This window comes from Hyperolius riggenbachi, chromosome 5, assembly GCF_040937935.1.
Source record: "Hyperolius riggenbachi isolate aHypRig1 chromosome 5, aHypRig1.pri, whole genome shotgun sequence".
Lineage (NCBI taxonomy): Eukaryota > Metazoa > Chordata > Amphibia > Anura > Hyperoliidae > Hyperolius > Hyperolius riggenbachi.
The window spans coordinates 390,114,482-390,131,990 of record NC_090650.1 but is presented as its reverse complement, the minus strand read 5'-3'; the positions used below and the strand labels follow the sequence as shown (position 1 = coordinate 390,131,990).

General features: G+C 43.2%; 1 protein-coding gene across 3 annotated transcripts in view; it reads left to right on the top strand.

Annotated features, from left to right (window-relative positions):
* ANKRD46 (ankyrin repeat domain 46) overlaps window positions 1-8,613 on the top strand; it is a 48,979-nt gene extending 40,366 nt beyond the window's left edge. For 2 of the 3 annotated variants that reach the window (XM_068237734.1, XM_068237733.1), the window contains one exon: window positions 7,133-8,612. In XM_068237734.1, the coding sequence (XP_068093835.1) occupies window positions 7,133-7,349 (217 nt within the window). In that variant the 3' untranslated portion in view covers window positions 7,350-8,612. Of the gene's footprint in view, window positions 1-7,132 lie in introns of all 3 variants that reach the window. The other variant, XM_068237735.1, reaches the window with a different exon arrangement.
* The last annotated feature ends 8,896 nt before the right edge of the window (window positions 8,614-17,509 follow it).

The following is a 17,509-nucleotide window of genomic DNA, read 5'->3' as shown; positions in this document are numbered from 1 at the left end:
TGCATGTTGCCTGGCTGTCCTGCTGATCCACTGCCTCTGATACTTTTAGCCATAGACCCTGAACAAGCATGCAGATAAGATATTGCATTGAAGTTTGACTGGCTTTGCTGCCTGCTTGTTTCATGTGTGTGATCCAGACACTGTTGATGCCTAAAAGATCGGTAGGATGACTAGCCAACTGGTATTGCTTAAAAGGAAATAAATATGGCAGCCTCCATATTCCTCTCACTTTAGTTGCCCTGTAGCCTCCCTGGCGTTCAATTTCTGCTGGATTTCTGTGCTAAATGTCGTTCAATTATTTTGGCTGTAACTTACAAAAATATTTAAAGTGGATCCGAGATGAAAAACTAACTATAACAAGTAACTTATCTATATATCTTATCTAATGTTTTTGTATATTGATTAGGGGCCTTTAAGTCCTCTATAGACATTAGATTTTATAGCTAACGAATCAATTGTTTAGTGTAATTTGCCTTCCTTAAACTGAAGGTATTTGCGATAATTCAGCTTTAAAGAGAATCTGTATTGTTAAAATCGCACAAAAGTAAACATACCAGTGCGTTAGGGGACATCTCCTATTCCCCTCTGTCACAATTTCGCCGCTCCTCGCCGCATTAAAAGTGGTTAAAGACAGTTTTAAAAAGTTTGTTTATAAACAAACAAAATGGCCACCAAAACAGGAAGTAGGTTGATGTACAGTATGTCCACACATAGAAAATACATTCATACACAAGCAGGCTGTATACACCCTTCCTTTTGAATCTCAAGAGATCATTTGTGTGTTTCTTTCCCCCTGCAGCTATCTTCCACTTAAGTGTCAGGCTGTTTCTTCCTGCAGAGTGCAGACAGCTCTGCCTGTATGTAATTCCTCAGTATGTGAAAGCCCAGCCAGCTCAGATGAGGATTTATCCAGCTTGTAAAAGATAAGAGAGAAGAGAGAAGCTGCCCTAATCTAAATAATACACAGGCAGTGTGCAGAGAGGGGCCTGGAGGGGGGAGATGCATCACAGAACCACAACACTGAAGAACTTGGCAGCCTTCCAGACACAGGCTGACAAGTCTGACAAGAGAGAGATAAGTTGATTTATTACAGAGATGGTGATAGTAGAACCTGCTGCAGTAAGCCAGAACACATTAGAATAGCTTTTGGAACTTGTAGGATGATAAAAAAAACAGGATGCAATTTTTGTTACGGAGTCTCTTTAAGTGAGCAACTGTGGTTACCCACAATGCATCACTACTGAATATGCAAATGATCTCTTTATGCCCCTGAAGCCAGGCTTACATCTAGACCAGAAGTGCTGCTGTATAGCAAGCCTATAGCTAATACATCTTACAGAGCCACATCAACCCCACATGTAGACAGCCTATTTCGGACTGTTGTCAAGCCCAAGTCCACTTTTTTTTCTTCTTTTTTTTTTTTTAAATGTTGCCCTGCTTTCCTACCCAACTAATGTAGCACCACTTCACCCTCCCCCACTGTGCTTGCCTGCAATCAAGTATTTCGATCTTCAGGGTCATGTGACCCCACCATTGGGCTATAGAGCCATAGCATCTCTTAATAGCTATGGTTTCAATCCGTACTATTTTACCTCTTTCTTTGCCACAACCCCTGTACCGTTTGGTTTTTCCATACCAGGCATCCAAATGCTTTGCACCAACCATGCTGCACCTCCACCAACCCCTCGTCCCATTAAGTTTGTTGGTGAGGTGGGAGGGAGGAAGTCAAACCTTGCCCAGTCCTGGAGATAGGCGTTAACTTTTTTTGCCCCAGTGTAATGTGTCCCTCTGGTGCAGCTGCCCCTCCGGGGTAAAATATGCTGTGTAAATTCTCTCCTGTCCCGCTGACGCCACCCTTTCCATCCTGTGCTGTCACCCCGGTTACCGCAAGTGCCCGTACCATGTGAGGCGTGTACCACTTGGCTCATGTGTGACGTCTGACACCTGCGTCTGGTGCCACATGGTGCAGGCGCTCTGTAACGGGGGTGACAGCAGATTATGCCGTGAGTTGTGCCAGTGTGAATTTACACAGCATGGGCACCAGGGGGGGGGGGGGGGTAGGAATTTTACCCTGGAGGGGCCGTGGCTAGGGGTGCATCACGTATGTTGCTATATCATATATATGGGCAGCACGGTGGCTTATGGGCAGCACGGTGGCTTAGTGGTTAGCTCTCTCGCCTTGCAGCACTGGGTCCCTGGTTCGAATCCCAGCCAGGGCACTATCTGCAAAGAGTTTGTATGTTCTCTCCGTGTCTGCGTGGGTTTCCTCCGGGCACTCCGGTTTCCTCCCATATTCCAAAAACATACAGATAAGTTAATTGGCTCCCCTGAAAAAAAAAAAAATTGGCCCTAGACTACAGTACTTACACTACATAATATAGACATATGGCAATGGTAGGGATTAGATTGTGAGCTCCTTTGAGGGACAGTTAGTGACAAGATATATATATATATACACTGTACAGCGCTGCGTAATATGTCGGCGCTATATAAATACTAAATAATAATAATAATAATATCAAACACCGCTGTGCACATGATTGAGAGCTTTTGAACGCAATTTTCCAGCATGCTTGATTGATGACTTAACTGATTTCGTGCTGAAATCTGTTAAATCATCGATCGGGCAGACAGCTTGCAGCACCAATTTACTGTAATTTTTTGGACTATAAGACTCACTTTTTCTCCTCCAAAAGTGGAGGGGGGGGAGTCACTGCGTCTTATAGTCCAAATGCAGGGAGTTCCTGACTTGTGAACTCTGCCAATACAATTCTCCAATCCGCCACAATGTCGGGGACTTCCTGTACTGTGCCCATGCAGAGGAGGACACGGGGGACAAAGGGGCATAGAGGAGGACACAGGGAGACACATGAGGGAGGCATGAGGTACAAAGGGGACATAATCCACAAGATGTCCCTTCACCATGGATGCACCAGGTTTAGTATATGTTTATTCCCCTGGTTTTTGTCCTCTAAACCTCTGCGTCTTATAGTCAGGATCGTCTTATAGTCCGCAAAAATACGGTATATCAGCTTCTGTAGAATTCTCGAATCAGATGGTCGATTAGGATGCAAAATTGCTAGCTGTATGGCCACCTTTACAGCTATAAATAAGAAAAACACATCCTAGCTGTAAGTTGGATTGGGGGTGCATATGCACATGTTTATCTCATCATTTTACATGTTCCTTCAGGTATTCTTTAAAGTGAATAAACGTATGAGATAATAAGTTGTATGTGTAGTACAGCTAAGAAATCGCACATTAGTAGCAAAGGAACAATTCTTATATTGCTTCAGTACAGGAAGCTTCTCGGCGACTGCTGTTTTCTGGAGCACTTAAACTGCCAAGAAACTGTGACAGACAGCTTCAGATAAGGCTTTAACTGCAGGAAGTTCAAAGGGTCATTAGCTCTGTATTTTAAACTATAAAACATAGCAAACTGCAGATATGACAATATGATGCAATACTATAAAAAAAAAAAGGCTATATAACTGAAAATAAAAATGAGATTATTTTCTTTGCTATTAATATTCTATTACTTATCCGTACTACACAAAGAATTCATCAATCTTAAGTTTTTGTTTGTTCGGGGGGGTCGCTTTAATGTCACTTTAGCTGACCACTTCATGCCGATGGCTGTAATTACGACGGCAGCTCCAGGACCGCCGATCGACGTGCTGTCTTGGGGGCGTGTTTTGCAGGAGATCGCGCAAGCCGATGCACGCGCATCTCTGCTCCGTCATCTGTCTCCCAGCGGTGATCGCCGCTAGGGGACTGTTAGACAGTGTTCGCCGTCTATTTACTCCGTACATTTAAGGCAGCTCTGTACTGGGGACAGCTATATAGGTATACAAAAAAAAATCAGATTTTATTTAGAAAATAAAGATATAAATATTTGTGAAAAAAAAGATAAACATCGTGGCTCCCATCATCGCTCCGATCATAGCCCACCAACAGAAAGCTCTGTTGGTGGGCAGAAAGGGGGGGGGGAGATCACTTGTGTGCTGAGTTGTGCGGCCCTGCAATGAGGCCTTAAAGCTGCAGTGGCCTATTTTGTAAAAAATGGCCTGTTCTTTAGGGGGTGTTTAAGCCCCTGGTACTCAAGTGGTTAAATGCAGTATCAGGATTCACAGAAGCAAGAAAAATAAACCGGTGAAGATTCAGTATGATAACTACAGAGGAGTTTTGATTCTTGCAGCTGCCCATTCATGACAAGTCACAGAGCCTCTGGCAGAGCTGTGTGATGAGTCACACTATGGTACAGTCTGCCTTCCAGTCGCTGTGACTCTTGAGCAGCAGCACTGCTGGGCATGAACACTGTGTTCCATGAGCAGGCGTCTGAGCGGACCGTACGCATTCAGGGACGGCTCTCTGGTTAGCAGCTTATTTGTGAAACCTCACTTGGCTTCGGCTGTTGTGAGGAGGCTTAAGGACACATTTAATTAATGGGAATCATGGCAGGGGATTTGGCATTATGCATAGAGAAGACAGATTGTGTAGGTTATGCAGTTAGCACCAGAAGGCAAGTGAGTCCATTCCCATCCTTGCCACTAGTTCACTGTCATACAAACCTCTACAGGTTTGCTTTGAAATGAAACACTCCGAAAATGTGCACATATTCCATAATGAAGAACTAATGTGTCTGTTCCCAAGCAAGTCACATAATTAAAGGGAACCAGAGATGTTCTCTACCTGAAAAAATGAAAAGGCTTTTATACATACCTGGGGCTTCATCCAGCCCCATACGCGCTGATCGATCCCACGCCTCCGCTGTCTGCATCTACGAGAACCGGCTCCCGTCAGTGACGTCATCGGAGCCGGGCTATGCTGGAGAAGTGCGCCCTCTACGTATCTCTCCATACACTGCTGCAGAGATACGCAAATGGCGCACTTTTGCTACGTTAGACTGGCTCAGACTGACAGAACAGCGCGGAGCCGGTTCTCGTAGCTGCGAGCAGAGGAGGATGGCAGCGTGGGATCGATCAGCGCGTATGGGGCTGGAGGAAGCCCCAGGTATGTATAGAATCTTTATTATTTTCAGCTATGGTTCCCTTTAAAGCAAATCTTGATGCAAAAATAAACTTATGAGATAATGAATTGTATTTGTAGTACGGATAATCACAGAGCTTTGGAGTCTGAGTTGGAGTCGGAGTCGAGGAGTCGGGGCAGTTTTGGGCACCCGGAGTCGGAGTTGTTGATTTCATAAACTGAGGAGTTGGAGTCTGATGATTTTTGTACAAAATCCTTAGACTAAGGGGTCGGGGTCGAGGAGTCGGAGTCAGAGCCATTTTGGGTACCCGGAGTTGGAGTCAGAGTCGTGGTTTCATAAATGTCGGAGTCGGAAGATTTTTGTCCCGACTCCACAGCCCTGGATAATCAATAGAACATTAGTTACAAAGATAAGTCTCATATTTTAATTTTCAGTTATGTAACTTAATTTATAACCTTGCATCATTCTGTCACAGTTGCAGTTTAGAATCCACACTCTGTCTTTTAAGCAGTAAAACAAAGCAGAAGTAATGACCCTTAGAACTTTCCTGCATTAAAACCTTATCTCAAGTTGTGTCTCACGGTTTCTTGGCTGTTTAACTGCTTAGGCCCCATTCATACTTACATAACGCTAGCGCTTTTGCTAGCGGTTTCCTATGGCGTTTTTTGGCGATTAACGCCATTCACACTTGGGGCGATTTTCCACGATCGCGATTAACGCTTCTATAGCACTAAACGTGATCGCCGGAAAAATCGGCTGAAAATGGTGCAGGATACAATTTTTGGGGGGGGGGCGATTTGCGTTAATCGCCGGCTATTAACGCAAATCGCCCAAGTGAGAACAGGCCCATAGGTCATTATTGCACTAGCGCTTGAGCGTTTTGCCAAAATCGCCGGCAAAACGCTCTAGTGTGAATGGGGCCTTAATGCGCACAGTCCTGTGTTAAAGTGAATGATTGCTGCCAGGAAACAGCAACAGTCATTCAATAACGTTATTCTGACTCAGGTGTCCCTCCATCAGCCACAGACTTGATCCAGATGAAGCTCTACATATCATGCTTCCATTTAGCCAAGATAACAGTACATTCTTTGGTGAATGGCACACCCAAAATTTCCTGTGCACATATTCAGTGCATTTATAGACTCCCCCGTTCTCTCTCTTCTGCTGCTCAGCCATCCCACCTGGGTCCCACAGCAATTGTCTGACATGTCTGATGTCTGTTCCTTAAAGAGGCACCGTCGCAAAAATCTTAAAATTTTCAAAAACATATAAATAAGAAGTACATTTTTTCCAGAGTAAAATGAACCATAAATTACTTTTCTCCTGTGTTGGTGTCACTTAAAGTAAGTAGTAGAAATCTGACGTTACCGACAGGTTTTGGGTTAGTCCATCTTTTCAAGGGGGATTCTCAGCATGGCCTTTTATTGTTTATAAAGACATTCCCTGAAAAAGATTTATGCAAAGATGCTGGCCAGCCTCTCTACCCACTGCCACACTTTTTTGGCAGTTGGACAGAGCAACTGCCATTCACTAAGTGCTTTTAAAAATAAAGAAAACCCTGAGAAGCCCCCCATGAGAAGATGGGCCAGTCCAAAATCTGTCAGTAATGTTAGATTTGTACTACATACTGTGACAGCAACATAGGAGAAAAGTAATTTATGGCTCATTTTACTCTGGAAGGAACCTACTTGTTATTTGTATATGTTTACATGTATTTAAAATTTTAAGATTTTCGCAACAGAGGTCCTTTAAAAACAAGTTAAGAGAGTACTGTTGTGTCTTCTGAAAACCTAACAATATATTTGTGTATGTCCTGGAGTGGACTTTTTTATTTTACAAAAGATACGGTTTAGTACACCAAGTGGGTGGGGCAAAAACCCAGCTCTCATGGCTGAAATATATCAGATAAGGGTTTCCAACACAGAAAATATAGGTATAAAGGACACATGCCAGGCAGGTTTTTTTTTTAAAGGCATTATCAGAAATGTTACACTTATACAAACCTTGTTTGATTCTGAAGTCTAATGTCCTCCTTTATGGGACAACATGAGATCTTGTGAGTTTACCCTTCGTAACAGTACAGCGTACAGATGATGAATGCCTACTCTAGAGTGCCCTCTGACATGTCTTCTTCTCTTACAGCGCTATGGAAAGCCACTCTCTCCTGAACCCAAACCTACAGCAGGGGGAAGGGGTCCTGTCCAGCTTTCGCACTACTTGGCAGGAATTTGTGGAGGATCTGGGTTTTTGGAGGGTGCTTCTTTTGCTCATCGTCATTGCCCTCTTGTCTCTAGGCATAGCTTACTACGTTAGCGGAGTGCTGCCATTCGTGGAGAACCAGCCTGAGCTGGTTCATTAGGGCAGAGACTCTGCTCAGTTGTGTATTCAGCTTTGTTCTTTGCCTGTGTTGGCCTCTTTGTGGCCGCTCTAAACTGAACCTTCATCACCTCTTCTTCATGACTTGGGACTGACCACTCAGAAGGTCTTCAGGAAGCTTTTTGCTTGCCAACACCTCGAAACATAAAGAAGTTGTAGAAGGAAAGCTGTTGAATTTGGACAGTAGATCTGGATTCCAGCTGGTAAATGGACTTCTTGGTTCACAGGTTGTTGGATTGGTAAGTTCAGCCTTTGTGGGTTAAGGGGAAACCAGGTTCTTGGTCCCTCCAAGTGACCTCAGAGGTTTTCCAGTTGAAACGGTCATTTGTGTTACTTTTCACAAACATTTCAATTGTTCTCCAGAAGTGTTAAAACTGATATTCGTTTATATATTGATTTGTGTCTTTATACGGTTTTCCTTTTATTATTCATAGTTGTCTTTCTGTTACTTTTTTTGTATAATTAATAATTTTAAAACTGCTATGCTATCACAGGACCTCAAGAGGGTAGATGAATGTGAGTGTCAGAGTGAGAAAATGTTTTTAAAGGTAACCCAAAGTGAGAAGGATGTGGAGGCTGACATGTTTATTTCCTTTTAAATAATGCATATTGCCTGGCTATCCTGCTGATCCTTTGTCTCTAATACTTTTAGTCACAGACCCTGAATAAGCATGCAGCAGATAAAGTGTTTCTGACATTATTGTCAGGTCTGACAAGATTATCTGCATGCTTGTTTCTGGTGTGATTCAGACACTACTGCAGTGCAGCCAAATAGATCAGCAGGGCTGCCAAGCAACTAGTACTGCTTGAAAGTAAATAAATATGGCAGCCTCCATTATACCTCTTACTTCAGTTTAAAGTCCTTTAAAGGTGCAAACATCTGGGCTGTCATCCTGATACTGGCCTCACCACCGAATAACTTGAAGCACAGGTTGGAGACTGAAAATGTTAAGCGGCATGTTTGTTTCACTCCAGACTGAAGAGGACAACCCCAGAGCCTACGCTTGTAAAGGAAACCTATGCTGAAATGGAGGCTGCCTGCTATAATTCATATTTTTAAAAATGCTTGCCTATGTATAGTGTTGATCCTCTGCTTCTGTGATTCAGAGCAAATGCACAAATCGGGAGTCCTGGCTCCACTATCGTTACTCAAATTTGCTTAGTATGGTTTGCCTACTTAGTGTACCAGAGCTGAACGGATTTTAAGTTTTATACATGCCTGGGACTTCCTCCAGCACCATGCGCACATATCGCTCCCACGCCGCCGTCCTCAGTCTTCTCCCTCTTCGGTACCAGATCCCGTAATTGCGGTCAGTCTTGCGCAAGAGAAGAGAAGTACGTATCTCTACGTATCTCTGGCAGCTGCCAGAGAGATACGCAAAGAGCGCACTTCCTCTTGCACAGACTGGCCGCGACTGGAGGACATTACGGGACCCGGTACCGAAGAGGGAGAAGACTGAGGACGGCGGCGTGGGAGCGATATGTGCGCATGGTGCTGGAGGAAGTCCCAGGCATGTATAAAACTTTTAAATCTGTTCAGCTCCTGTTTCCTTTAAAACAAGAAGGAATTTACAATAATTCAGCTTTAAGTGAACATCTGTGTGTACCCACAATGCACCGCTATGGAATATGCAAATTATCTCTTTATGCCCCTGAAGCCAGGCTTACATCTGGTGGTGTATAACAAGCCTATACCAACCCCACATGCGCATACAGCCTGTTTTGGCCCTCCTCAGTGCATGGTGGGGATTGATATGGCTCTATGGGATTGGGCTTGTACCAGAACTATACTGGTCAGAAACACCTGATCTGCATATGCTTGTTCCTGGTCTATGGCTAAAAGTATTAGAGGCAGAGGATCAGCAGGACTTCCAGGCTACTGGTATTGTTTAAAGGAAATAAATATGGCAGCTTCCATATCCCTCTCACTTCAGGTTCCCGTTAATGGCAGCAATGATGACTCACGTACTTCTGACCTCATCACTTTAAAATTTCCTAAATGGAAACCTACAAAAGGTTTAAAGGGTTACTCCAGGTAAACCTGCTATTTTGTGTGATGCGGTAGAGTCTATGCGTCTACCCCTATTATTATGAAGACATGTGAGGGAGAGGCAGGGTCTCACTTTTCTTGCTTGGTTTTCCAGGTTATTTTATGTTATGGAGAATTTAGGAACAGGAGTGAGACCAACCAGTTGTAGCTAAAGGGGTAAGAGTTCAAGGTGGGCTGGGACAGTACAGGGGATTACTACAGGAAACATAACTGGAAGCCAGCTAAAAAAACAACCTAAAACATAAATTTTTTTGTGGACTTCTGTAACCCTTTAAATCAGACAAAGAAGAGTAAAAAAATGAGTAGTTGTTTTGTAAATATGTCTAAAGTGCAAATCGCTAGAAAAAGCGCTTTTGCCAGCGATTTCGTGGGCGGTTTTTTTTTCTCTGTCAATTTAAATGTGAAGTTTTTAGATCATTTTTCCCTTTAAAAGTAAGGCCTAGGACACTTAGAAATCGCAAAACGCCCCAAAAAAGTGCTTACAAAAATGCTTACAGAAAACGCTCAACGCACAGAAATCGCCTAGAATCGCAAAAAAAAACCGGCAAAAAATGCCCACTGCTAACGCAATCAGAACGCAATGTGAACAAGGCCTTCTAACTGGCTTCGCACTGATATGGAACGGAACATTTTTATTAAGATTAAAGTTAAATTCTACTTCTCCAGAAATTAGCAATCCCCGCAGTACCTTTGTTTAATATTTTTCTGTGTTTCACGGATTGATGACAGACTTATTTTGGGCATACAAAACACATTCCAAAATGTTCCGTGTCGGAGCACTTTGCCTCATGACATTTCTGTTACTGTCACAGCTGGGAACCTCTCACTTGACATTCCCTCTCAGCAGAACAGGATGCTGAGCAGTATGTCTGTACAATGATCTTTCTCAAAATGATCTTTCAGGCCACAGTTATTGAAATTTTGTGCATAGTGTCTCATTTGTGATCTGTACATCAGGTCTGATAGGTCAGGGAGAGAATGGATGACAGATAGAGACTAGATCTGATGTGAAGGCAATGGTTCACAGATAGGTAAGTAATACTAGTACACACAGCAGCACAGACCCCTGGTAATGGGGGTTACCTGCAGCCATAAAGATATGCATGTACTACTTAAAGGGTATGGTAAGTGAAAAAATATCCCCAGTTTTCCTTACTTAGGGCTTCTTCTATCCCCCTGTAGTCCCTCTCGTCATGCGGGTTATAAGTGGGCCGGGGGCGCACATGCAGCTTTCCGAGGCACACAGCTGACGCAGAGTTCAGTGCGGAACGATGGGAGGGACCAGAACGACTACATGGAGCTAGAAGAAGACAGAGCTAAGTAAAACGGGAAAATGTTTTCACTTTGTTTCCTTTAATACTTCTAACCGCGGTTATTGAGATTTACACCCTGTTTGTAGCTGCTTATTCCTGCCAGGGCGTAGATGTCATTTAACGCACTCGCACGGACCACCCGCTGCCTCCAGTTGCACCACCGCCAATCTTATTGGCTCACATTAATCAAAGTGCCAGGAGCCAATGAAATCAACTCCTGCCCGGCTCTCAGAGCTTTGCCATCATAGCGATGGCAAAGCAAAGGGCCTGTGGCGGTGATACGTGGGTAGGAGACGTTTTTGGTCCCAGTAGTCTCTGGTCCTTAAAGGACCTCTGTCGCGAAAATCTTAAAATTTTAAATATTTGTAAACATATACAATTAAGAAGTATATTTCTTCCAGAGTAAAATGAGTAATAAATTACTTTTCTCCTATGTTGCTGTCACAGTAGGTAGTAGAAATCTGACAGAACTGGCAGGTTTTGGACTAGCCCATCTCCTCATGGGGGGTTCACAGGGATTTCTTTATTTTCAAAATGCACTTAGTGAATGGCAGTTGCTCCGCCCAACTGCCAAAAAAGTGTATGGTGAGCAGGAAGGCTGGCCAGCATCTTTGTATAAATTGTTTTCAGGGAGTGTATTTATAAAGGATAAAGGTCATGCTGAGAATCCCCTATGGAGAGATCGACGAGCCCAAAACCTGTCGGTAATGTCAGATTTCTACTACTTACTGTAAGTGACAGCAACATAGGGGAAAAGAAATGTATGGCTCAATTTACTCAGGAAAAAACATACTTATTTGTATGTGTTTTAAATTTTAACATTTTTGCAACAGTTCCTCTTTAAGGGGCAATCAATATATGGATATTGTTGATTGTTTACCTGACTTGCCACAAATTTCCCTGATTCGTCGAAGCCAATCAGATTTCAGTTTACTGAAAGCTAGCCAGTGAAATGAAATTAATACTGGTAGGCTGTCCAATTGACAAGGCCATGTATGCGTACACCTTTCTTTTTTAACTACTTAAGGACCACAGTAATTGAAATCTACACCCTGTTTTGGTGGTTACCTGGCTGGCAGGTCATAGATTTCAATCACCGCCGCAGTGCGCATCCGCTGTTTTCGTCGCTCCCTTCCGATCTCGTCGCTGAATGCTGACGTCTCTTGTCACAGCTCACTTGCTCTGCCTGTCTCTATGATGGCAGAGCCATGTGACCTGGTCTGGAGCTGCTTTCATTGGCTCCTGGCCATCTTTATCAATGTAAGCCGCTCCCACAGGCTTACATTGATAGACACGGTCAGGAGCCAATGAAAGCTGCTCCTGACCGGCTCACATGACTCTGCCATCATCGAGATGGCAGAGTGGGTGTCCTTAAGATCCCGGTGTGTGGCGGCAATTCGTCAGGATTCTGTCGTTATTGTACCAGCGGTCTCTGGTCCTTAAGGGGGTAGAGACCTCTGGTACTTCAGTGGTTAAAAAGTATTTGACATTTTTCAGTGGCTTATACACATTTTTTATATAAGCAATATCTATGATTCCAAAACAGTATAAAGGCTATGATACCCTGACATTGCCAGGAGCAATGACCACATGAGCTCAGCTGTGTATTGCTGGGGAATAGAGCAATGATGCTCTGTGTTACTGACAGTTGCTACAGATAGAGCAACAAACTGATTTCTTTTCAGTGTCACCGGTAATATTGAACAATGCAGGCAATGTGTTGCCAACCCCCATGAACACTATAGGTACATCTCTGTAGGTGAGTCCTCCCTATCCTCCAAATAAATATACCAATTTTGTAGCACTACAGGGCTTCTTTAATAAAGCTGCACAAAGTGCAGGGACCTAAAGCAGCCAATCAGACGTCGGTCCTAACTATAGTTAACTGTGGTTGCTATAGGTTACTGCACAGTAAGTGTACTTTGCACTTGTCTGTTTAATAAGCCCATAAATGTTTCCCTGCATGAAATTCATGTATGTTAAACATATTCCATGATTTTACTAAGGGGAAATGACTGACCTAAACTTTCATGTATATAAAACTTCTGCAGTGTTTATTTATGTGTTGTTTAGATGTCATATTATACTGATTTTTCTGATATTGTAACTATAAAGCCTCTGTATGAACCAGTCTTTGTTTCTTGTGTTTTATTTGTGTTTTGCTCTATTGTGGTCTACTTTTTTCATTACAAATGTGCTACTGTAAATATTTAATACAATTGTAATGAGAGGGATATGGAGGCTGCCATATTTATTTCCTTTTAAGTAATACCAGTTAGTTGCCTGGCTGCCCTGCCTCCAATACTTTTAGCCACAGACCCTGAACAAGCATGCAGCAGATCAGGTGTTTCTCACATTATTCTCAGATATAACAAGATTAGCTGCATGCTGGTTACTAGTGTGATTCAGACACTACTGCAGCCAAATAGACCAGCAGGGCTGCCAGGCAACTTTTACTCTTTAAAAGGAAAATAAATATAGCAGCCTCCATATTATTTTCACTTTAGTTATCTTTTACAGAAGTAATTAACTTGACCCCGTACAATAGTGTGGTTTGGGGGGGGGGGGGGGGGGGAATACGTGCTTCATACTAATCCAAGTACAGGACATCATGAAAAGAACATTAACCAGCTAGTAACTTTGATTTGCTAGCTTTCATTTTCCTTCCTGGGTCTTTATAGATGTGCGTGTAAAAAGGTGCTACTCCAAAGCCATTTGTTTATAGGAAGCCTATAGCTATTAAAAGAAACTTTAAAGTGGACTCCGAGATGAAAAACTAACTATGACAAGTAACTTGTCTATATATCTTATCTAAAGTTTAGATAGTTTACACAGCAAATCTAGCTGCAAACAGCTTCAACAGCTTCATGTTTATTTATTCCTGTGAGGGCAGCCATGTTTTGTTTGTCACATTACACACAGGCAAGCTGCAACTGCATCTCCAGCCCTCAGCTCACTCCCCTCTCCTGCTCCCTCCTCCCCTCTGCCTCTGAAATCTATGGCTAGTATCCTCCTCCTGCCCAGGCTGAGCTCCCATAAGCCCTTGCTACATGGAGTGCCAAGGCACTTTGAGCTGTGGGCGAGGCTTGTTTAGTTTATAGGGAATTAGAGTATTCAAACAAACAAAAAAAGTATTTGACTTGAGGAATGCCCTTTAAACTATATGTAAGGAACACAATTATGCAATGAGTAAAAGTTTATCTTGGATCCACTTTAACCCAGGATTGAACTCCATCACAATCAGTAGCTGATACCCCTTTTCCCACTAGACATGAAGCTGTGGAGTCAGTACAAAAATCATCCGACTCCTCTCTTTATGAAACCACACACTGACTCCTGGTACTTAAAACATCTGTATGGCTGATACTGTCGCACAGCTCCTACAAGCTAATGCCTTTGTGGCAGCCTGAGAGCCACAGATTGGTAGCCGGTAATGTATACTGATGTGGAAACCTCAAGAAAACTTTTTCACACTGTCATTGAGTGTTGTGTGTAGAATTCTGAGGAAAAAATACATTTGATCCATTTTGGAATAAGGCTGTAACATAACAAAATGTGGAAAAAGTGATGCTCTGTGAATGCTTTCCGGATGCGCTGTATATAGGTATTTTTTTTCCTGGAATAGTATGACTTTCCCTGCTGCTTTAAAGCAGTAGGATCAGCCATACTATTCCAGGGAAAAAAAACACATATATAAGTAGATAAATACTTGATCTACTTACATAACACATGTATTGTACTGTCCACATTTTGATTTCAGTGAATGTTATATAGTAAATGACGAGAATTCTGTTCCTGGTGGGAACCATGTCTTTTGCCCACAGTAAAGGCTAACTCGTGATGTCATTTCTGCCCTTTACTTTTTTTCTTGTCTCCTCCAATCGCTGAGTCACCTCAGCATTGCTTGTAAACACAAGTGATTAGGGGATTAGGTTTCAGATAAGCAGCAGGCAGGGAAGTAAAGCGAAGAAGAGGAATATATTATAGATAAAAAGAACCCCCAGCATGCAATTCTTTGGCACCGACTACTAAAGAGCCAGTGCTCCTAAGGTATATAACTCCAAATCATAACAGCAGAAAACGTTTTGAATGCAGAATTAGCGTCTTTATCACTTAATACACTCAGACCAGTTGCTGTTGAAGTTTGATTTTTATGGTGACGATACCGCTTTAAAGAAAAATCCCTTTCCCCTGTCTAAAATGCAACACCCATAATTCACTTTAGATCCAGTGGTAAAAAGAGTGGCACTCTTTCAACGAAGGGGAATGGGTGCCCAAGCCTCAATTGATCCTCACACCTCCAGATCACAATTGCAGCAAACACGATAGAGGCTGGCATTTCCAAAAATATCAAGCTCTTTATTGTGACATCAATTAAAATGGCTATGCGGCCATTGATGTCACAATAAAGAGCTTGATATTTTAATTGATGTTACAATAAAGAGCTTGATATTTTTGGAAATGCCAGCCTCTATCGTGTTTGCTACACCCATAATTCACCACATCGAATCTTTGAGTTGAGCTACACTAATCATTTCTTTTTGGCTTTGTGAAGCGGACAACATGCAGAGCTCTGAATATGTAGCTTCCTGGCACCACACCTGGTCTCCAGATTATTATAATTTTGCCAGTGCCAGACTTTAGTAGGTTCAACACTCCGCACAAACGTAGACAATAGCTGGAAACAACAGGGTACACCACAGGCTGCTCCTAATTCATCCCCTCTCGCTTTGTCATCTCCCGATCTGTAACACTTGCTAAACAGCCGGTCACTTCCTGGTATCTGACGTCAGGACGCTCTGGCTCCGCCCTGGTTTTAGTAGCACTGGGTACACTACGTTTGGTGCAGAACCTTCCTCAGGTTTACTTCCTTCATAATTGCTGTACTTGAAGGAAAGGTTCTGCACCAAACCTGTTAGAAGCACAGAAGCAAAAAAAAAAAAAAAAATTTGCTGAGCTGGGCTAACATAGGTCAGTTAAAGAGTACCCCCGGTGAAAATTATAGCCTCTTATGACTTGATTGTGGGCTGGTGAGGGTCTCAGGCCTCATCCAATGTCATCGAGTCACAGGTGACACTCTGCCCACTACCTCAGGAGCGCAGTTGCGGCCATGTTTCCGAAGACTGCCAAAGCTCTTCAGAAACCTCCACCTGCATTGCTGTGGCCGCGAGCTGCAGCAATGCAGATGGGCGTGGCTAGAGCCTCAGCTGCAATTTTAGTAGAAGTAAAATGTCCATGTCTGCATCTCCAAGGGGGGCCTGTCTGCGTGAAGGGATAACATCAGAACAGGTAAATATTTAACCCTAACACCCCTCCAATCGTCTGTCAATTATAGCAGAGGTAGGAGAAAAGGGCACTGCCATAGGCAATTATAGGCAGCGATTTGTGGTAAATAATGGAACTTTGGGCGCACGGCCGCGTCTGCTATGGGGTGCAGAAATTTACCTTTTCATAATGGTCACGCTATGCGGTAAAGAAGGTAAATGTTGGTGTGCAATAAACAGCAAGCAAGTTTAATTTCAGTGGTTGGAGGAGCCCAATAGAATCAGGCGCTGGGGCTTGCGGATATACAGATTGTGGCATTGCATAGCAGGCGTGGAGTCGAGCGCCTCTGGGTGCCAAAATTTTGCTTGCTTGATGCTAATCATGGTTTTGTGGCAGCGCCTCCTGGCACCAAAATGGACTTTCTTGCCGCAAATCGCAGCTCTGCAGCAGGGGTGAGGCACTACCGTAGGAGGTCTTAGGGTTAGGCACCACCAAGGGGGGGTCTTAGGGTTAGGCATCAGTAGAGGGAGGGTTCTGTGTGAGAGTAGGGTTAGGTTTAACCATAGTTTTACTATCGGAATCCAGCAGTAGGATATCGCTAATTAAATCGATATTCTACTAATCGCAATCCCCTGCGCCTTTTAGGGTGTGACCCTTGTCCTTATGGCAGAATTAATTTTGATACACTTTTTTTAGCTAGATCAGTGTGTAAACCTACATTTGTAAATTTGTAAATGTGCTTCTCTTTTAAAGCTGGGGAATTAAGAAATTATCGCAGTGGTAGATATTGACTGTGTTATTAAGAACTGGAAATCTGTGTCATTTGCCTTATATGGAATAATAGGACATCTCCTTGGTCCTTAGTACACAGTGTACCCAATCGCTGGACATGGCCTTCTGAGTTATTGCTGTAGTTCATAATGTTAATTAGCCAAAGAACGAGCCCAGTGACTGTGGTAGATTTTGTTCCTAGCGTGTATCAGATTTACTTTGACAGCCTATTCTGGATTGGAGGATTAATAGCATTTCAGAACAGATGCAGGAACATTTTCACTAGATGATGATGTCATCAGGCCGGTACCAAGAACTTAGCGGCAGTGCAAGGCTGCATGTCGGGGGTGGGGGGGAAGGGTTGCTCATCGCAGGACCCAGTGAGGTGAGTAATGGAGGCTGCCTGCGCTGGGGACACCTACCTAACCGGAGGACAACCATGTCTGACTATCTATACAGGGAAAACCTATCCGTGGCTATCTAATCTGTGGACAACTAAACTGGGCAAGCTGCTCTGGTCCTCAGGGGAGGGGGGGGGGGGGGTTAAATGGCCGGTTCCCAAGGGGTTAAAGGCCTTTTTAAGTCTCAGATATATATAATTTATTTATAATATAATTTGTTTATAACATGTGGCAAGGTGCCTATTACTTTACCCACCAATTAGGTTCAAGTCATCTGTTCATCAAAACAGCAGGGTTAATTTATAAGGGCAGTGTCACACTTGCAAAACGCTAGCGTTTTTGC